The 20,254-nt window shown below is 38.2% G+C and overlaps 1 protein-coding gene and 1 pseudogene across 1 annotated transcript in view; both read left to right on the top strand.

The window, feature by feature from the left end:
* The window catches only part of MYZAP (myocardial zonula adherens protein), a 93,513-nt gene that overhangs the window by 62,460 nt on the left and 10,799 nt on the right, over positions 1–20,254 (top strand). Inside the window, exon 11 of the mRNA XM_008953212.4 lies at positions 7,133–7,216. Coding sequence (XP_008951460.1) covers positions 7,133–7,216 — 84 coding nt within the window. The remainder of the gene's footprint in view (positions 1–7,132; positions 7,217–20,254) is intronic.
* LOC112437227 (U7 small nuclear RNA) lies at positions 14,158–14,214 on the top strand (annotated as a pseudogene).

Consider the following 20,254-nt stretch of genomic DNA (forward strand, 5'->3'; position numbering starts at 1 on the left):
CAGTTTTAACCTACCTCCTATTATCAGTAAGAGAGGGCCGGAGGGGGAGTTGATTCTACACATGACACTCCCAGTACATAATCAAAGTGATGTGCACCTTTTATATGCTCTGTATTGGTGTGTTTCCTGTTTTACATAAGGCATTTTTCGTGTTTGTTATCCTTTGCCAGCTGGTGAAAGAAAATACCCCAAAGCACAATTTCTTAACAGCCCATGTCAAGCGCTGTCTGGTATTTAACACTTATTTACTGCTGTGTTTTCTTCATTAATTTCTCTCCAAGTTCAATACGGAGTTATGTTTCATGAGTCTTGCACAATTGAGTGCTACTCACATGACTACAATGCTAGAGCCATCTCATTTTCTGTCCTCTGATGTGAAATGGACTGTGTCCTACATGTTACTAATGGGAAGAAATTCCAGGAAGTTGAGAAGCCTCACAACTTCCAGCTGTGGATTCCTCACTGAATCCATAACAGAACCATACTACATTTTTGTACAATTTCACTTTGGTCTGGTTGACGTATAAGCTCTTTTCAAAACATATTGGGGGGACTTTTTTTTTTAACTATAGCAATCTGTTTCTAACGCAGTTTTTATTTAAATGTGCAGATTGGCAAGGGTGATTTCAGCTCCTGAGAGAAGTTATCTTTTATATGAGATAATTGATGCACTAAACACTTGTTCCCTGTGGGTTTGGGGTCTAGTACAAGGGAAAAAAGTCAACTAAGGATGGCAGTAACTATGATGTGTCCTAACAGGGGTAGGTTCAAAGGCTGAGCTATCACAGAGAAGGGGGACACAAAGCCAGCCTGGAGGACTTGGAAAGCACTGGCCTAGGTGACTGTGGGTAGATTGTGACAGCAGCAGTTTTTCTGGTGGAAAAGGGGATGGAGGGTGGGGAGGCATTCCTAATGGAGCCACCAGCCTGTGTGTGCAAAGTCCTGGAGGCGGGACCATAGTGTGTTCATGCAGTGCTGAGAGGATGGAGTGTCCTAAATACAGGGTTCATTGTAGGGACAGGATGGGCATGAAATGAAAGTGGGAAAATAGGGAGCACAGCGGAAGGGCCTCCCGTGCCATGCTAGTGAGTTCGAACATTAAAAGCATAGGGGGTTTTTAATTGGGAGAGTGAGATATTCTGCATTTCTGGTGCCAGAGCATCTGTATTTTGTAAAAGCTCCCCCCATCGGTTTCCAGCGTGTGGCTATGGTTAAGGATGATTACTTAGCTCAAACCACCTATGCAGGTAACTCGATCGTAGCTAATGTGAAAAAAAAAAAGCCATGATCAGTTTTAAGAAACTAAAAGAACTTTTATTTCCCCTCCCTCCTTAAATATCAAACTGGCCTGTATTCTAAGAGACTAACATCCTGCATGATTGATGGGGCTGCAAGGCCCATATTCACATATTCAGTCTGAGTTACAAAGAAACATACTCATCAAAACAAAAATTAGAAAAAAATTCTATTAACATCAGTTAAAAGGTCCCAGATTTTATGAAAATGTATTTTTCCCCTTGTTCTCTAAGGGGGCCTACTGTTTCGTATTTAAATTTAGCTGTTGCAAGATTCTGTTCTTGTATAAATCAAATAGGTGAGGTCCAGAAAATGAGTGCTTCTAATTTCTCAGTTCTTAATGCCCTGGTTTGAGCTTGGTAACTTGCGTCATTTACCACCACCTGGTGACAGCTAGAACTAAATGCAGCTTTGTGAAGGGTAAATTGAAGGTCAAACTTAAACATTTAATGCATCAAGAAGTGAGATCAAAGGTGCCTAATGGATTTCTTGCATACCAGCTATATGGTACCCTGGATTTTGGAGTAGCTCCTGATTTGGGGGTTGCTCTGGGGACATGTGTTTAGCAAGATCATCTTGGCCCAACTGGGCCTCCAAGCGTCTGATCCAGACAGTTTTCCCCCTGAAGTCTATGGGATGGATTGTTTAGGAATGGCTTGATGGATTTGTTGATTCATTCATTTGTTATCTGAGAATATAAAGATGATCAAGGTCTTTACTCTTGGGAAACTCACAGCCTAGGGAAGGAGAAGCATCAGTAATCATATAATAATAGCTACCTTTTGAGTGTTTGTCATGTGCTAGGTGCTACAAGAGACAATATGTCAAGGTTCTTTGAAGTTAGTAGTCAGAAACAATACCAGCCACACAAGTGTGTGACTTAAAGTTTGTAAAAAAAGAACCAAAGGCTTGAGAGTCAGATGTTCCTAGGAGGCTATCAAACCCAGGAGCATGTGAGTCTACTTATTTTAGAAGCTGAGTGCGTCACTTGGGAAAGGGATGGGAGGTTCTTCGGGGCAGACCACTGGGGAGACTAAGTTGGGATTCAAGGTTGGCACCCCTTGGGGCCAGCAGTGCACTGACTCTGCCAGCCTTAGCATCCTTAGTGCTCTTATCTGAGCAAGTCAATTCAGATCACAGAATATACTAGAAAAGATGTTTCTGTAAGAAATGTTCCAGGATAAAAGCAAGTCTGCACAGATAGCATTAATTCAGCACAATAGCATACTTGTTTCTTGGAGCACCATTGCTGAAAACCATGAGCCTTGTTAGAAGCTGCAGCACCCTCAAATCCTACTCCTGTCCAGCTCCTTCTCCCCAGAACCAAGTGTCTCTCCAGACTAGCATCAGCCCTCTGCTCTCTCATGAGAAGTCTAGAGACCTTCTCCCTATAGCACTCTCTCTAGGTGATGTATTAACCATTCACTGATTTATTTTTTAAACTACCATCTAGGGGACAGTGACCAGTAGGATCCTCTCAATATCTTACTATGAGCTGCTCATTAAGGTGTTTTAAAACCACCTCTCTTGCTTTCCTTGCCTCACAAGCCACTCTGATTTCTTCAGAGATAGTGAAACGAGTGTATTTGAAATCACTTTTTACATCATTTGATTAAATATTACCCCTGACTTTCTTGGAAGCTTTTAGTTCCATTTTGCCTTTCATTTAAAGATTTTAAAAGTTAACTTTAACAATCTTAATACTATAAAAAGGAATGAAAAAGACCTACCATGAGAGTAATTTTTGGAAACTATTTCTACAAAAATGGAAGGAAGTTTACACAAAACAAATTTTAACCCTACCACAACCCCAGAAGTATTGCATTTATCCAACTTCTCTTCCAGCTTTTACTTTCATCATTGTAAACTTTTGCTTTTCTATCCCTTGAGGCTTTTTGTAAACTTTCCATTTTGCAGTATATTTGTTTTTAGTGTTTGTGTAGTATACTCCATCAAATTGATATTTCATAATTTATTACCCATTCCTTTAGTGCTAGACATTAAGGTTATTTAGTGCTAGACATTAATAGTCCATATTAATGGAAATAACCTTATTTCTCTCTATTACAAATAATGGGAGCAAGAACATCTTTATATATAGAACTTTTTCCTATGTTTGATTTATATCCTTAGGATAAATTCCCAGGAGTGGGATTGGTGGATCAAAGGGTATGAACAGCTTTATGGCTCTTAATATTTATTGCTAAATTGCCTGAAGGGTCATACTAATTCACAATGCCACCTGCAACACAGGAGAGGAGCTGCCCCTCCCAGTCCTGCCAACGCTCATTTCTTCAGTCAATAGTTTTGGGCAAATTTAATAGGTAGTCAAGGGTAACCATTGCTGTTTTTAATTGGTGATGTCTTTAATTATTATTAACATTGGACATTTTTTCTTATGGGTGTTTCTGTTCTATTTTGTATGGTTTACTTTTCTTGTCAAAGGATTACATTTTTTGACACCGTGTAAAATTTAAAATACTTGACAATGAAAATGCCAAATGCACACAGAACAGAGAGAGTAATTGATGGAGCCCTCTACATTACCCAGGTTCAGCAAATAGCAAGATTTGGCCGTACTTGCTTTATCTACTCCTTCCTCTTTTTTCCCCTCTTGTGCAGTATTTTAAAGCAAATCCCAGACATTCTGCATATGTTTCCTATACACTTCACCGTGCATCTCTGAACATATGGACTTTTTCTTACATAATTATAACACTATCATCACACCTAACAAAATTAATGATAATTCCTTGCTATTATTTAATACCAACCTGCAATAACATTTTCCAAAGTGTCTTTTCTTCTGATGCTTTGTTCCAATCAGCATACACTGTGTTTACATTTAGTTATGTTTCTAAAGTCTCCTAATCTAGAGCATTGCTGCCCCCATCTCTCCCGACTACTTTTATTCCTACCTAAGAACTGAGTCAGTTGTCTTGTAAAAATGTTCACATTCTGTATTCGACTTTTTGTGTCCGTGTTAGCTCTAGAAGCTTGACTAGATCAAGTTTCAACTTTTCGGAAAGGCAAGAACACTTCATGGGTGATGCTGTGTGTTTCATCGTGTATCACTTCTGGGGTGTATAATGCCTGGTTATTCCACCTTGGGTGATGCCAAGGCTGATAATGGAGTCAAGTGGTGACAACCCAAAACATGATTGAATGTTTTTTCATCAGCTTTTACCATCATGGTTTAATCTACTGATGATGGATGCTTGAAGCCATTATTTCATAGAAATTGCAAAATTGTGATTTTCTAATTCTGTCATTCCTTGGCCATTGATTAACTGGAATTATTCTGTCAAGTAAAACTAGGGCTTTTTAGAGTCTCAAAATGCAGTTTGAACAAAGAAGGCAAGACAGATGCTTTATTTTTTCCTCCAAACTCCTTTCCAAGTAAGGAGTTGATGCCTTTTTTACATCCATTGGAGTCCAGTGAGCTGTTACTGTTTTTTTCTAAAGAAATATAATACTCATGTTCTTTAATATCTTTATATTTCATGTGTTTTACTCAATTACACTCATTATTATTTTTGATGTTCAGAATGAACATCAAATGTTCCATCCTTGGCCCAAGGGGAGACACCTCATGTCCTTGTTTTCAGGCATAACAAGGTATCTCAGGTTCATCTAGTTTATTTTTTTGTCCCCTGAAATGAGCCGTTCCACCAAGATGTCCTGTGTTTTTTTAGTGGGGAATGCTATTTAGAGACCACAATTTGCACATATTATGTTCTTATTGTTTCCAAGTTTTCTCAGTAGATAGAGTAGAGATACATATTTTACAAAAGAAAATAAAAATTATGAATTCATACTGATATTGTCATTTTAAATTGAACAAAATTTTGTTTACTTCTTTGATTTCATACTTGTATTGCTTTCTCTTACAGTAAAAATCTTGGTTCCAAACATGATGATACTACAATATATATCAAACGGTTTCAAAATAACTTCAGTGTTACTACTAACAGTCTTCTCAGTGAATGAGAGATTACTTTGCAGCCCTATTTATCTTTAATAATCCACTAAGAATATTGAGTCAAATTACTGTATTCTAACAACACTTGGATTAATACTTCTCACCAATTTGATATACATCGTTTCTTCAATTCAGTTTGTTCTCAGATTTTAGGGTTCACTTTTTTTCTTTTTGGCTTCATTTTATTTTTTGAATCTATAAAATATGCTTTCAAAGTTAAACCCATGGAACAAGGCTTATGTTTATTACATAAACCTATGTAATAACTTATGTTATCCTGTCTCCTTCACCTAAGTTCTTCCCTTTCCCTATTGGTAGCTATTTATTAATAATTAGGGTTCATTTTGTCTTTGCAGTGTTTCTTTTGCAAATACATATGCATTCATGTGTCCCCACCTGTTTTACATCAAAGCGAGTATACTGTCTACCTTGCCATACACTTCATCAGTGTTTTTGAGATCTGCATTTTTTGGAAGGTTACACAGACCTCCATCATACCATGGTTTAACCAGTCGCTTATTGATGGAGTTCTGTTTTGTGTTTCCTAAAATAACAAATATCCTTTGCTCATATCATTTCATATTTTGGCCAGTGTATCTTTGGGATGTAGTCCTAAAAATGGAATTGCTGAGTCAAAGGGTTAATGCATATGTACTTTTTCTAGATACTGCTATATTCGCTTCCATAGGAATGGTGTCATTTTGCATGAGAAGGATTTTAAAATTTGTTTTGTTTTCAGACAGGGTCTCACTTTGTCACCCAGGCTAGGGTGCAGTGGCACCATCATAGCTGACTTCCACCTTGACCTCCTGGGCTCAAGCAATCCTCCCACCTCAGCCTCCCAAGTAGCTGGGACTACAGGGACACACCACCACACCCAGCTAATTCTGTGCCTCACCACAGTGAGGCAGGGTCTCACTGTGTTGCCCAGGCTGGTCTTGAACTCCTAGGCTCAAGCAGTCCTCCTCCCTTGGCCTCCCAAAGTGCTGGGATCATAGGAGTGAACTACTGTGCTCGGCCTGAGAGTGATTTTTTGAAATAATTTTTTGAGCACACAAATTTAATACACAGGATTTTTGGAAAGTTAATGTGTTGTTAATGATCCTACATACTGTTCCCACTATTATGCATAACATGGCCTGGTACAGAGTACTCTGGTTCCTGCCTTCAGGGAAGCTATGGTTTGTCTAGGGAGACATGATGTATGATTGGAAAACTAAGAGTAGTCTAAGATAGAATATATTATAAAAACAAAGATGGGTCTTTTTAGGAAGCCTTTCTTGCTTACTCTGGGCCACATGAGTCTTCAGTCCTCTGAATTTCAACACTTTTAATGAGACTTCTAATGATCCTTTTTTCAAACCAACTTTTGACACTTGGTTGAACAAATGTGAATGTATTGAATAACACAGCCAAATGTTTGAAATGCAGGCTGCCCTGCAAATTCAAGCTGAATAATCATTTTTTGGAGAGTTGTATCTACATTTCCCAAAGCATGTTCTCTGGAAGATCTTCTGGCTGTTTTAAAGGGTTACACAGCAAAATCAGTGTGGAAATGTTGGATTAATCAAAGCTGAGGAGCTGTGACTCCAGAATCATGTCTGCTGCCCCAAGCTCACCTGTTCACACAATCCACCTGTCATGGAGCGTCTCGCGTTAATACTGTTCCACGAAACACAGAGAATCAGTATGCAGGCTGTTTCAATGAAAACCATCCAGCCCCACTGGAAATGAGGAAAAATAGAAATAGAAATAAAAATAAAGGAAAACCAAGGGCATCTATTCCAGTTGATAAACCTGTACATACACAATTGTACATTTTTGATTAACAATTTTCCATCCCTTTCTTTCTAGATTGAATCATTAAAGAAAAAGTTGCAACAGAAACAGCTCTTAATACTGCAGCTTTTAGAAAAGATATCTTTCTTAGAAGGAGAGGTAAGGATCTGTGTTTCTTTAAGTTGGTGTCTTCCCTACCATTAAATTTTATGTCGCTAAGCCTACCACCGACACTTAATTAAAAATATGGCTATTTCCCAGCCTTATAAAATTGATTGAGGGTTAAGTGCCAGCCTTGAAAATGAGGTTCTGACAGCTGTTTTTCCTTTACCATCGGACTCCCCTCATTCCAGTTGCTGCTGACTTCTGATTTTTGGCTGTAGTTTTTCTTATTAAAGAATCATCGTAGCAAGCCTGATAAGCTGTTGATTAGCACTGATAATTCCCCGCATTTGTCCAGTGCTTTATAATTTGTGAGATATGTTCATATACATTCCTTACCTTATTCTCTCTGCAACTTTAAGAAAGGCAAGACTAAGATTATTATCTCTGTATTAATACATGAGAAAACAGAGGCACAGAGAAGACAGGTGGTTTTGCTCAAGGTTGCCCAGCTTAATAAATGTCAGAGCCAGGCTGAAAGACTCCTAAATCCAGTGCTCTCCTATCACAGCGAGTGAAGATGTGTTAGAGGGGACTTAATTTTACCTAAAAGGGACTTTCAGATGCTTAGTATTCTTGACTTTCTGGCTTTTTGAAAGTCATTTGGGGATTTTGTATAGGTTCCAAAGAAGAAAATTATGGGGTTGGAAGAACCTTACAAGGAGAAGTCAAAATCTATTTGCTCTAAAGGTTCTTTATTAAGAGCTTGGCATTGAGCCTTTGCCTTTTGAGACTTCCTGAAAAGCTGGTTTGCCAAGCACCTGTCCTTGTCTGTGTTCCTCGTTATAGTCCTTCCCCAGTGAGAGAGCCCAGCAGACAATGATAAAGTAAGAAGAAAGAGAAGAGAAAACTTTGATTAAGCCCTGCTGTGTGTTGGGCACTGTTAGTTACTTTGGATATGTTCTGTGTAACACAGAAGTTAAGAGTGGAATCCAACTTACCCAAGTGTGAATCCTGGATCTGCTTCTTATCAGCTGGGTGATGTGGGGGAAGTTTCTTATCATTATAAAGGAGGGATCATAACTGTGCTATGTGTGGGTGACAGTGAAATGAGAATGTATAGAAGGTGCCTGGCATGTACTAAGCACTCAATAATTTTAAACGTATTATTGTTGTTCTCTCTTTATTAAAAGGGACACCCTCTGAGTTAGATGATATTTTCCCCCTTTTATAGATAGGGAAACTGAGGTTCGGGGATATTAGGAAGTCTGCCCAAGGTTACAGTAGAGATGGGTACGCCCGGATCCAGATCCTGAGCTCTGAACCACCATGTTTGAGTGGGTGGTGAGCTGAGCCTTCATCTACTCTGTTTTTGAGGGGTTGCCTTACAGCAGTCATAACCAGAAGTCCCTCATGGCCCACAGGGGCCTGGCACCAGATTCAACGCCCAAGAGTCTCTGTCTTTTGAAGCTGAGTAAATGGGTATTTTCCCCATTTCCACTCCTGTCTTCCCCTCCACAGTCATTGGCTCAGTGCCAGCCTTGTGAATGAATATTTCTGTTTCTAAGATTCCTTTCTGAAATTGCAGCTCCCTGTGGGAGGAAGTACACCTTCCCCAGTAAGAGTCAGAAAATGCGTGCCCTAATGGAAGCCCATGTGTCCAAAGAGAAGGCAGTCACAGGAGAGAGGAAAGACAGACCGACAGGAGAGGCAGAAGGTCCCCCAAGACGGTGCCCCCCACCCCCACCTCTGGCTGTGCTGCTAAAGCAAGCTCTCCTACTGGTAGATTCTTAAATGTCCAAGGGAATATTGCACATGGGGAGTAATCTTAGAAATAGCTATGTTGGTTTATGCTCAGTGTATTAAACTCATGTCTTACCTTAGTTTGGGTTGCTCCAGACCTTGAAATGTGGAGTCCAGATAGTTTATCTGGGAGGTGATCTCAGGAAGCCCCACTAGGGGAATGGGGAAAATGAGACAGGGAAGGGAAGAGAGCCAATAGCGGTGCCATATCAAGGAGGTTGCCCTGAGGACAGCTGAGGCTCACTCCTGCTGGGGATCTCTGGGAGATGGTGTGGAAGTGGCCCTGAGCTTTCCTTACTGAAAGGCCAGAAAGCTGGGGCATTTATCCACTAACTCCCATCAGTCATTAGCTGAGGCCTGCTCTGGGGGGTTGTGGCAGTTCTAGCCTGCCTTCGGCAGAGCCAGTTAGACTCTGGTGGTCAAAGGAAGCCCCCAGATGAAGAATCACCAGTGGCCTGTTAGGAAATAGGAATGCCCAGAGGATGTAGGGGGGTGGGTGGCAATGTCAGCTATGTCTATCTAATAAGCAAGACTTTGAAAACCAGTTTTTTTGAGCATATCAATAATGATTATCAATTTGATTGATTAAATTCCCTGAAACTATTTAAATTCCAATACAAATTTATTATGACTAATTGCTTTTGGCCACTTCACACATCCACCTTAAACAGCAGACAATATATACCAAAAAAGTTGCATAATAACAAGATTTCATAATACATTTAGACTTAAACCTATTCTAAAATACTAAATATCATGGGTTTTAATTTATTTTGTCATTGTTTCTGTTCTTGTTTTTTTTTTTTCAAACCTTCCTGAGGCCATTGTTTTACTTCTTTCAATATTTTCTTAGGGCTAACATCATTTTGACACCTTTCAGACAGGTGCAGTCATCTTTGAGATCCAAAAGAGAAAGGATACCTTCTCTAAATTGCTAAGATTAGAGGATGTGGGTTACATAGGTTCTTGGTTGGGTCACAGGACCCTCAGTGGCTTCTTCCAAGGTGATTCAAACACAGGACTCCTTACCACTGTCTTTAGCACTATTAAAAACATATGCATTCTTTATCAGTATTTCATCATACATAGCTAGGCCATGTAGAGATCTCCTCTCCTAGGAAATCAGAGGTGACATTCAAATACTTGGTTTTCCTCTTCGGCTCTCAGACTAGCTGATCATTTACACACACTCTGCCGATGTTGTTCCTTGCTAATTGTGGATGATCGCTAATGCTGACACGTTGCTGCCCAACTCTCCACCTGATTGCTCTACGGCACGGATGCTGAGCAGTCCTTCTCCAGGCCCTGAAGTCCTGGGGTGACCTAACTTACATGTTCTTTAGTTATTCTTTCTAACATAACAGCAAACTTTTAAATAGATATCTAATTAATACCTCCTAAAAGAAACCACAAAAGTTTTGGTAGATAAATCTGGTAGCTCCCCATCTTACTAATAAGTAGCTACATTTGTTAAGAGTGCAATTGCAGACTCCCGACTCAGACTACCTGAGTACAAATCTCAGCTCTGCCACTTAGTAGTGATGTGATATTGAGCAAGTTAATTAACTATCCTATGCCTTAGTTGGCTTATTGGTAAATAGGAACTCTCTCTGTGAAGTGGCATCCTCTCCATAGAGTTGTTATGATGATTAAATATGTTAATACTTAAGTGATTAGAAAAGTACCTGGCTCATGGTAAATGCCATATGTGTTACTGTTTCTTTAATTGCCTGGGTCCCAGGGACTCTTTTATTGTCATTGATAAATATTTTAGATTTATAGCTATGTCCCATAATGAATCACTCTTTCTCTTTTGCTCATCCTCAAAGTTGGAGACTGTCATCAAACTCAGCTGTGTGATAATTTAACAAAGAGAATTTCACCTTTAGGTGAACATGAGCAGGGCTTGGACAAGCCAGGTCCTACTAACAGGCCATAGGGCCCAGAAGTCCTTTGCCTGCAGCAACCTGAAAGGTTCATCCTGGGAGGGTGAGGCTGGACGTGAGTCTTATAGGCTGGCAATATTTCAGCTTCTTTTAGCAGTTGGCCTCGATATTTGCAGAATTCATAGGAGTTTGGGGTTCATATCAAGTCTTAGAGTTTAAGTGTCATAAGCTGATGGTCTTGTATGATGTCACTACTCCTATTATTGGTTCTGGCTCCATGCCCACGCAGTATTTGGGGATTTATTGATCATGCCTGTGCTCCTCTTAGCCACAATGCTGTTGGTTTTAAAGAGGCAACCCTTAGTTTCAGATTGAAGAGCCTTGGCTCTTACACATGTCCTCAGTTAGTCCAGTTACTAGCTGTTCCCCAAGAATACTTTAGCTGTTCTCCTTCTTGAGCTACGGGTTCAGGACTGCATGACATATCCAGCACTGTGCTGGAGCTGCTTCATACTGGTTAATGAAAGTGGAAGACATGCATCACTTCTCAGGTCTCCATTTGGGGATGTTATGTTGGTCGCTTGCAATTAGCTATGGAGGAGGTCTTTACACCACAGAAATTGACATATGTCACAATCAGAGCTTTTTAACCTAGGGATTTTATTGTCAAAAATTTACTAATGCACCATTAGTGTTATATAACTCTGCAGTTATACCTAAGGGCTTTGCGTTTTTACCCTGACACCTCTGCTTACAAGCAGAGTAACTCTGGGCAGGTAATTCTACCCCTCTGAGCATCAGTTTCAGCATTTGTGAAATAGGGATAATCCCTCCCACTTTAAAGAAATTTTTTATGATTAAATAATAGATACAAAACACTTAGAATTGTGCTTGGCACAGTGCAAAAGATGGACAAATGTTAATTCTTTCTTAATTACTCAACCTTTTGGAGACTTCGGTTCTGACTCACATTCTGCCATTATCTGTGCATGATCTTGGGCAAATCATGCCACCAACAACCTGGACTCAGTTACTTCATCTTTAAAAAAGGGAGAAGGCTTAGATCAACTCAGAGATTATTACCATTTTTAATGTTTGAAAACTTTGTTGAAATGTTGAAATCATATTAGGATCCTAGACAAACAGTTAAGGGAACACCCTCTACCTGATCCTGGGCTCGGAGAAAAGGACAGGCCCTTTCCTAGGTCACGGCTGACACTCTAGAACCCTTCTTCTTTTCTTTTAAAACAGAGAATATGGATTATTTTAGTCCCTGGATTCATCATTTGTGCTTACCTGGGCTTAAACTCATTAGATTTTGAACTCCCTCCTCCCTCTGCCCCAAATCCAAATGACACAGCAGACTCCTAAAAGCTTGCTCTAGCCTGGCCCTGTCAGACTACATTTTCATTAACCAATTTAAAATCTTCCTGATCCCGCTGATAAGTGAGAACATGCGGTGTTCAGTGGACATAAACATGGGAACGGTAAACACTGGGGATTACTAGATACAGGAAAAAGGGAGGGGGAAAAGGTCTGAAAAACTACCTACTAGGTACTATGCTTATTACCTGGGTGATGGGCTCAGTCATACCCCACACCTCAGCATCCCACAATATACCTTTGTCACCAACCTGCACATGTGCCCTCTGATTCTAAAATAAAGGTGAAAAAGAAAATCTTCCTGATAACAAAAATATGCCCATTCTTTTTTCTTTTTCTTTTTTTCAAACAATTTTTTTATTAGCTCAACTTCTGGAGAAGAAGAAATATTCTCCATTTCCAATATAGAAAATGTTCTTAAAATAACATTGTAAGCATTTATCTTCATAAGCTTTCTGAAACTCTGAACAGATTTCGTTACACTTTTCTCTGTCAGATATACTACACTTACAGCTCAATTCAAAAGTCAGAGGAAAGGAGTCAAATGTCTTGGTTTTGTCCATCCTGCATTTAATGTGTGTTGTGTAGCACCTGAGCCTCTCAGTGTGTCTGTTATGCATTCTTGCGACTATTATTAATTTTTCTGTGTAATGTTGGAGCGGCAGCACCAGGCACCCGGCTCCCCACATGCATTTTATGGAACACACATTCAGTGTATGTGCTACAGCCCCCGAGCTGCCCACACCCCTGGGCCTAAGGGAAATGGTGGGGGAGGTGGCCGCCAAACATTCGTGACATAATTTCCAAAAAATGTCCAGAGGTGCTGCACATTTTCTCCCTTCGTGAAAGGCACATGTGCCTCCCAAGCCATTGGGTTGGTATTCGTTACACATATAAACACAAGGGGGTGGTGTTTGAAAGCAGGAAAACCATAGAATTTGCTTCTCAATCCCAGAAGCAATCTTTTTTGTAGCACAGTCCAGGCAGCAGTCTGAGGCTACTCTTTGTCGTTCCACTGTAGTCATATTCTGCAAGACTAAGAAGGAGATAGTCTTGATTTATTGTATCAAATCTGTTAATTTAATTTTTAAAGGCTTTTCTTAAATCTGCCCCACACTCTCTAACTCTCCTCTTACTGCCCATGTTCAGGCTCTCATCATCTTTTATTTTTTACCTTATCAACTTAGTTATTTATTAACTTACATAAATAAGTTTCTGTTATTTATTAACTTACATAAGTAAGTGTTTCTGTTTAAGCGTATAATCCACTGAGTTTTGACAGTGTTTATACCCATGAAATAACCACTACAATCAAGATAGAGAGAATTTCTATCACCCCACCAAAGATTCTGTTTCAGTTTGCAACCCAGCTTTCCATTCATCCCTAGGCAATTCTTGATCTTTTTTTTCTGTAGGTGGTGAGTCACTTTTTATCACTTTTGGTCACTATAGATTTCCATTTAGTGGGAATCCACTGTATGATTTCCATTTCTAGAAATGGAATCATATAGCATGCCCTCTTCTGTGTCCAGCTTCTTTCACTCAGCATAATGATTTGAGGCGCATCTAAATTGTATGCATTCCCTTTTGTTGCAGAGTGGTATTCCATTGTATGAATATATTGCAGTTTATTCATTCAGCTGACAAAATACATTTGAATTGTTTCCAGCTCGGGGCTATTGTGAATAAAGCTGCAGTGAGCATTACAGTACAACTCATTATGTGAAGATAGTTTTAGTTCCTCTTGGGTAAATTCCTGGTAGTGGAATAGCTGGGTCGTAAAAGGAGGTATAAGTTTAACTTTTTAAGAGACCGTCAGTTTTTCAAAGGGGTTGTAGTATTTTAATTTTCCAGCAGTTTGAGTGTACCAGTGTCTCCATATCCTAACCCAGACCTAGTATTGCCAACCTTTTAAATTTAGCCATTCAGTGTTATAGCTCTTTTAGAATTTGTCTAGTAGGTTTTCTGGCTTTGAAAGCCCCAAAATAAAAATAAAAACAAAAGAAAATAAATTGAGCCATGCTAGGGGATATAGAGTGCTGTCTCATGTGGTTTTAATGTGCATTTCCTTGTCAACTGGTGATGCTGAGCATCTTTTCTTCTTTTCGAGAATCTTTTCATATGATTTTTGCCATTTATACGTTTCATCTTTTGAAGTGTCTGTTCCAATCTTTAGTCCATTATTTTATTGAGCTTTTAGTTTTCTTACTATTGAGTTGGAAGAGTTCTTTATATATTCTGGATTCGAGTCCTTTGTCAGATATATGTACTATGAACATTTTCTCCCATCCTGTGACTTACTTTTTTGTTTTCTTAATGATGTCTGTTGAATATATATATATATATTATATATATATATATATATATATATATATATATATATATTTTGCAATGGGGTCTTGCACAGATACCCAAGCTGGAGTACAGTGGTGCAATCTTGGCTCAATGCAGCCTTGACATCCTGGGCTTAAGTTATCGCCTACCTCTCAGCCTCCTGAGTAGCTGGCACTGCAGGTGCATGCCACCACGCTCGGCTAATTTTTGTATTTTTAGTAGAGATGGGTTTCACCACGTTGCCTGGGCTGGTCTCGAACTCCTGAGCTCAAGTGATCAGCCCATGTCGGACTCCCAAAGCCACCATGCCAGGCCCTGTTGAAGAGATTTTTTATTTTTGGTTTTCAATTAACCATTTATTTATTTTATGATTTTTGTCTTTTGTGTCCTAAGAAATATTCGCCTACTACAAGGTCACAAATATTTTCTCTTGTGGTTTCCCCTAAGAATTTTATGGTTTTTACTTTTTTATTTAGATGATCCATTTTAAGTTGATTTTTGGGTTTTGTGTGAAGCAAAGGTATCAATACTCTTTTTTTCTACACAGATGCCCAGTTGTTTACTTTTAATGTCTCTTTAATTTCTGATATTATTTGTACCCTCTTTCTCTCCCTATCTTATCCACTCTGTGTCTCTGTCTCTCTTTCTCTTTCTCTTCTTTAACCAGATAGTGGGTTATCAATTTTTGTTGATTTTAAAAAATAATTAAAATAGCTTTTGGCTTTGGTGATTTTCTCCATTGTGTGTCTGCTTTCTATTTTATTGACTTTTGCCCTGATGTTCATTACTTCCTTCCTTCTAATTATTTCGGGATTACTTTGCTCTTCTTTTTCTAGCTTCTTGAGGTAGAACTTAGGTCATTGATTTTAGACCTTTCTTCTTTTTTAATATAAACCTTTAAAGCTATAAATGTCCTTCTAATCTCTGCTTCACCTGCATCCCACAAGCTTTGATATACTTTACTTTTATTATCATCCAGTTCAAAATATTTCCTAATTTCCCTTGAGATTTTTCTTTGATTTATGGATTATTTAGAGGCAGGTTATTTAATTTCCAAATAGTTGAAATTTTTGTTGATATTTTTATTTCTAATTTAATACTTTTATAGTCAGAGAACACAGCTTGTATGGTTTTAACTTTTAATTTATTGGGACTTACTTTATGGCTCAGCATATAGTTTCAATTAAATTTTTGTGAAAAAATATATATTTTGCGGTTGTGTATATCCTACAAATACCAGTTGGGTTTAGGTGGTTGATAATATTGTTTAGATAACTGACATTTTTCTTGGATTTTGTGTAATTGTCCTATCAATTGCCGAGAGAAAGGTGTTATATATAATCCCTTACCATGGTTTTAGACTGTCTCTTTCTTTGTTTTTACTTTGTGTATTTTGAAACTCTGTTACTAGGTATATACACATTTTTGTTATGTCTTGATGATGAATTGATCTTTACAATATGAAATGTTGGTCCCTACCTTTGTTAATACTCTTTGTCTTGATATCTATTTTAACTGATATGAATGTAGCCATTTTTACCCTGTTATATTTACTGTTTACGTGATATATATTATTCCAGCCACTTACTTTCAACTGATTTGTATCTCTGTATTTAAAGTACATCTCTTATAGAAAATAGTTGGGACTTGCTTTTTTATACATAGTTATAGTCTCTGCCATTTAATTGGAGTATGTAGTTTACTAATATTTAATTATATTTATATGATTGGATTTAGAGCTACCATTTCATTATTTGTTTTCTGTTTGTTCCTTCTGGTTTGTTTTGCTTATTTTGCTTGCTTGTTTGTTTTGTTCTTCCTTTTTGCCTTTTGGATTATTTCAATTTTTTAAAAATACCATTTTAAGTTATCCATTGGCATTTTTGCTGTATCTCTTTTCTCTAATATGTTGGTGGTTACTCTAGGTATTGCAGTATACATCATTAGCTGTTCACTGTCCACCTAGAGATAATATTGTACCATTTCTTTTAAAATGTAGAAGTCTTGTCATGATATACATTCATTTACCGCTGTGCCTGTGGTTATAATTTTATATGTATTGTAGCTATATACATTATAAAACCATGATACATGATTATCATTTTTGCTTTAACAATCATATGTACTTTAAAGAAATTAAGAGAAACTAGATTCTTTCACATATACTCTATTTCTGAAGGTCTGAGTTTCTCTCTGATGTCATCTTGCCTCAGCCTGAAGAAATTTTATTTAGAATTTTGTGTAGTGCAGGCCAGGTGGTAAAACATTCTCTTAGTTTTTCTTATCTGAAAGTAAGGTTTTTATTTCGCCTTCATTATTGAAAGATATAGAGCTCTAAGTTGCCGGTTTGTTTCTCTTGGTACTCTTTGTTTCTGGGTTCCATGGTTTTTAATGAAATATCTGTAGTAATTCAAATGATTATGCTCCTGTATATAACAGGTTGCTTTCAAGATTTTTCTTCATTTGTGTTTTCAGAAGTTTGACTGTAATGTGTTTCTCTTTGAATTTATCCTGTTTGGGGTTTACTGAGCTTCTTGAATTTGTAAATTTATGTCTTTAACTAAATTTGGGGAGTTTTCAGCTATTATGTTTTACAGTAATTTTCTGCTTTAGTTTTCCTCTCCTCTCTTTCTTTTACTAAAAAACCCGTATGTTAGGCTTTTCAAATTGCTTCACAGTTCCACAGTGCTCCATTTATTGTTTTCAGTCTTGTTATCTACTCTCAATTGGATAATTTATATTAATGTATTGTAAAGTTTACTGACTTTTTCCTTTACCATCTTCAGTCTTAAGTCCATCTAGTGACTTTTTAAAAAAAAATTCAGGTATTGTACTTTCCTTTCTAAAATTTTCATTTAGTTCTTTTTTATATTTTCTATTTTTTTTTTACTACGTCATTAATTGTAAGCATATTTTTCTTTGTCTCACTGATCATTGTTATGATGGCTGCATTAAAGTCTTTGTCTGAAAATTCCAACATCAGAGTTACATCAGGATTAGTGTCTGTTGATTCTCTTTTCCCTTAGGAGTGGGTACTATTTTCCTGACTCTTCTTATGTCACATAATTTTGGATTATAAGCTGGACATTGTGAGTGCTTTGTTGGGTTCTTGTTTTAAAAGGCAATGAATTTAGCCAGACCCAACTACATCCTGCCTGTCTGTGATGCTGATGGCAGATCTCAGTTCAGTTCTTTAAACATCAGCTGCAAACTTCTTTCAGTTTTCTCCAGACATGCATGCTTCAGTGGTCTACCAGAGACTTGAACTGAGTCTGTATACAAGAATTTAGTGTTTTCCCCCAACTCTGACTCTCCTCTTTTGCCTTCTCCCCTACTGTTAGTAGCCCTGGCATCCTTCTCCGGGTTTCTTCCCCCAGAAAGATGATCTTTCTGTTAATATTTTACTTTATCTGTACCGCCACCACCATGACTGTGCTGCTCTCAGGGCAAATCTGCCAGCAAAAAGAAAAATAATAAAACACGGAGAATATAGAGAACTGCTTGCCACATGCTTCAAGTTTCACCTCATCTCCAAAACTTGCCTGTCTTTGTTCACTTCTCTAGAGATCTCATTAGTTGTTTCTAATCTGTTATTCAGAATGTACAGCTGTGAGTTGCAGCAGGATCAGTGTGTTGAGTGCATACTCCTCTCTATTGCAAGTGCAGCCCCCACTCTTTAGCTGAATAATTGCAGTGGTCTTCCTGCTGTCTTTAGTCTTATTTTCCTCCATTCCAACTTTCACTTGGGAGCCAGGTGATTAAAATAAATTCTGGTGCTGACCTTGCTATTGTAAGATTGATTTCTAACTTCTTGTAGTGGCATACATAGCCTTTTGTTACTAACTTCTACACACCTGTGTAATGCAATAAGGTGCCTTTTCTCAACCCAGTGTGTTTCCACAGTTCTGGAATACTCATCATCTTTGCTTTTTCTTACTCTCTTTCCCTTGCCTAACTCCAGAAACTCCACCGCTGTCCCCATTTTGAGTCAGATGTCCCCTCTGAGTTCCCTCTTAATATTCTGTGGATCCCCCTATAATGTTACTTAGCACGTCGTTCTATTATTTGCTGCTCAGTTATCTGTATTCCCCCAAGACCGAGCTCCTCAAGGGTTGCAAATCATGCCATATTTCTTTAACTTCTAACTCTTCCCTCACCTAATTTCACTGCCTGATATATAGTAGATATACAATAACTTTTCTACTGATTGCATTATATTCTCATGAGTATACATTTTTTATTTCTGTTTCTATGGGTGTCTGTTGTGCACACACAGAGTTCCCATGAAATAGAACAAAGGATTTGGGGTCACTTGTCCTCCATTCACTGTGTATCAGTTGCAGCATATTTGCTAACCTTGTCTTTTAGGCCCCCTACCTGTAGGTATTAGACCCAGCATGCTGTGAAATCCTTATAATTAAAGTCTTTACACTAAGATGGGATAAGGCGATGGTATTACTGGAGTATCCAGCAAAGGCAGGCGTCTTCTGCCTTTCTCTTTTCTTATAAATTGGAGAGTTCAGACATTGCTGGGGAAGCTCGCTGTCTCCTTCTCTCTCTCTCTCTGTCTGCATGTGTGTGCGTGCGTGCGTGCGTGTGTGTGTGTGTGAATGCTGATGACTCTCCGGGAATAAGCCAGCACCATTCTTCCATACTGGGGATGAGGTGATAGATTCAGAACCCATCGATCTGTCATAGCATGTCATCTACTAAGGAATCTGGAAAGCATTCTCTTCCTTTACACCATTTCTTATTTATCAGAAGGGATTCATTGACTTTTACATTGTACGGAACATGGATTTTCACAAGAACTGATACGTTGCTCCTTGGTATCAACCTTTCAGAGCGGGAGCTACTGAATGTTTAACCCACATCCTTTCTTTCAAAACAAATGAGCTTCTGTCTCCATAGAACTTTTAAACTTTCTTGTGTTACCTAGTGTCTTAGAATAGTGCCTCAGCTTCAGCTCCAACTTAAAGAAGAAAAGAACAAACGGTTTCATTTCCAGTTATGCAAATAAAATGCTCATTGTAAAATCATTTATAAATTTATTTATTCAGCAAATATTTATCTTGTATCTGCTGCATGCCATGCTTTGAGCATACAACCATGAAGATAGATATGATCACTGCTTCATGAACATTTAGTCTAGCGTTACTGAAAAATATATAGAAGGACTTTTTAAAAAGCATCCCAGAATCTCAATACGCAGACATAACCACTGTTCACTTCTTTCTGAATATTTTTTTTTTTTTGGCATTTTTGCCCTTCGGATTTCAGGCACCAGCACTTCGTCTATTTTCATTTCAGTTATCTTCAACTTCTTTGTCTATTTTCATTTCGGTATCTCTTGCTTCTTTGTCCTTCATTTCCCCCATGAGGCAAATCTCCAATTGCTGAGCATCTAATCTTTAACTTACGTAATGTTTGGCTCTGGCCCGAAAAAAAAAAACTTTTCAGAATGCGAATTTTAATCCCAAGGAGCTTGTTCTACTTTATATGTGTGAGATTCTGAATTTTCCACACCTACGAAAGACTAATTAAGTTATAGAGGTATTTCCCACTGTTAAATTAAATTAACAGACTTGCTCATTTTATAGTTTAATGAGGAGGTGTTAAAAGTTGGGCTGTACCTTATTTATAATGGCAAAAACGTGATAAATATCTAAATGCCCATCAATAAGAGACT

This window comes from Pan paniscus, chromosome 16 (genome assembly GCF_029289425.2).
Source record: "Pan paniscus chromosome 16, NHGRI_mPanPan1-v2.0_pri, whole genome shotgun sequence".
Taxonomy (NCBI): Eukaryota; Metazoa; Chordata; class Mammalia; order Primates; family Hominidae; genus Pan; species Pan paniscus.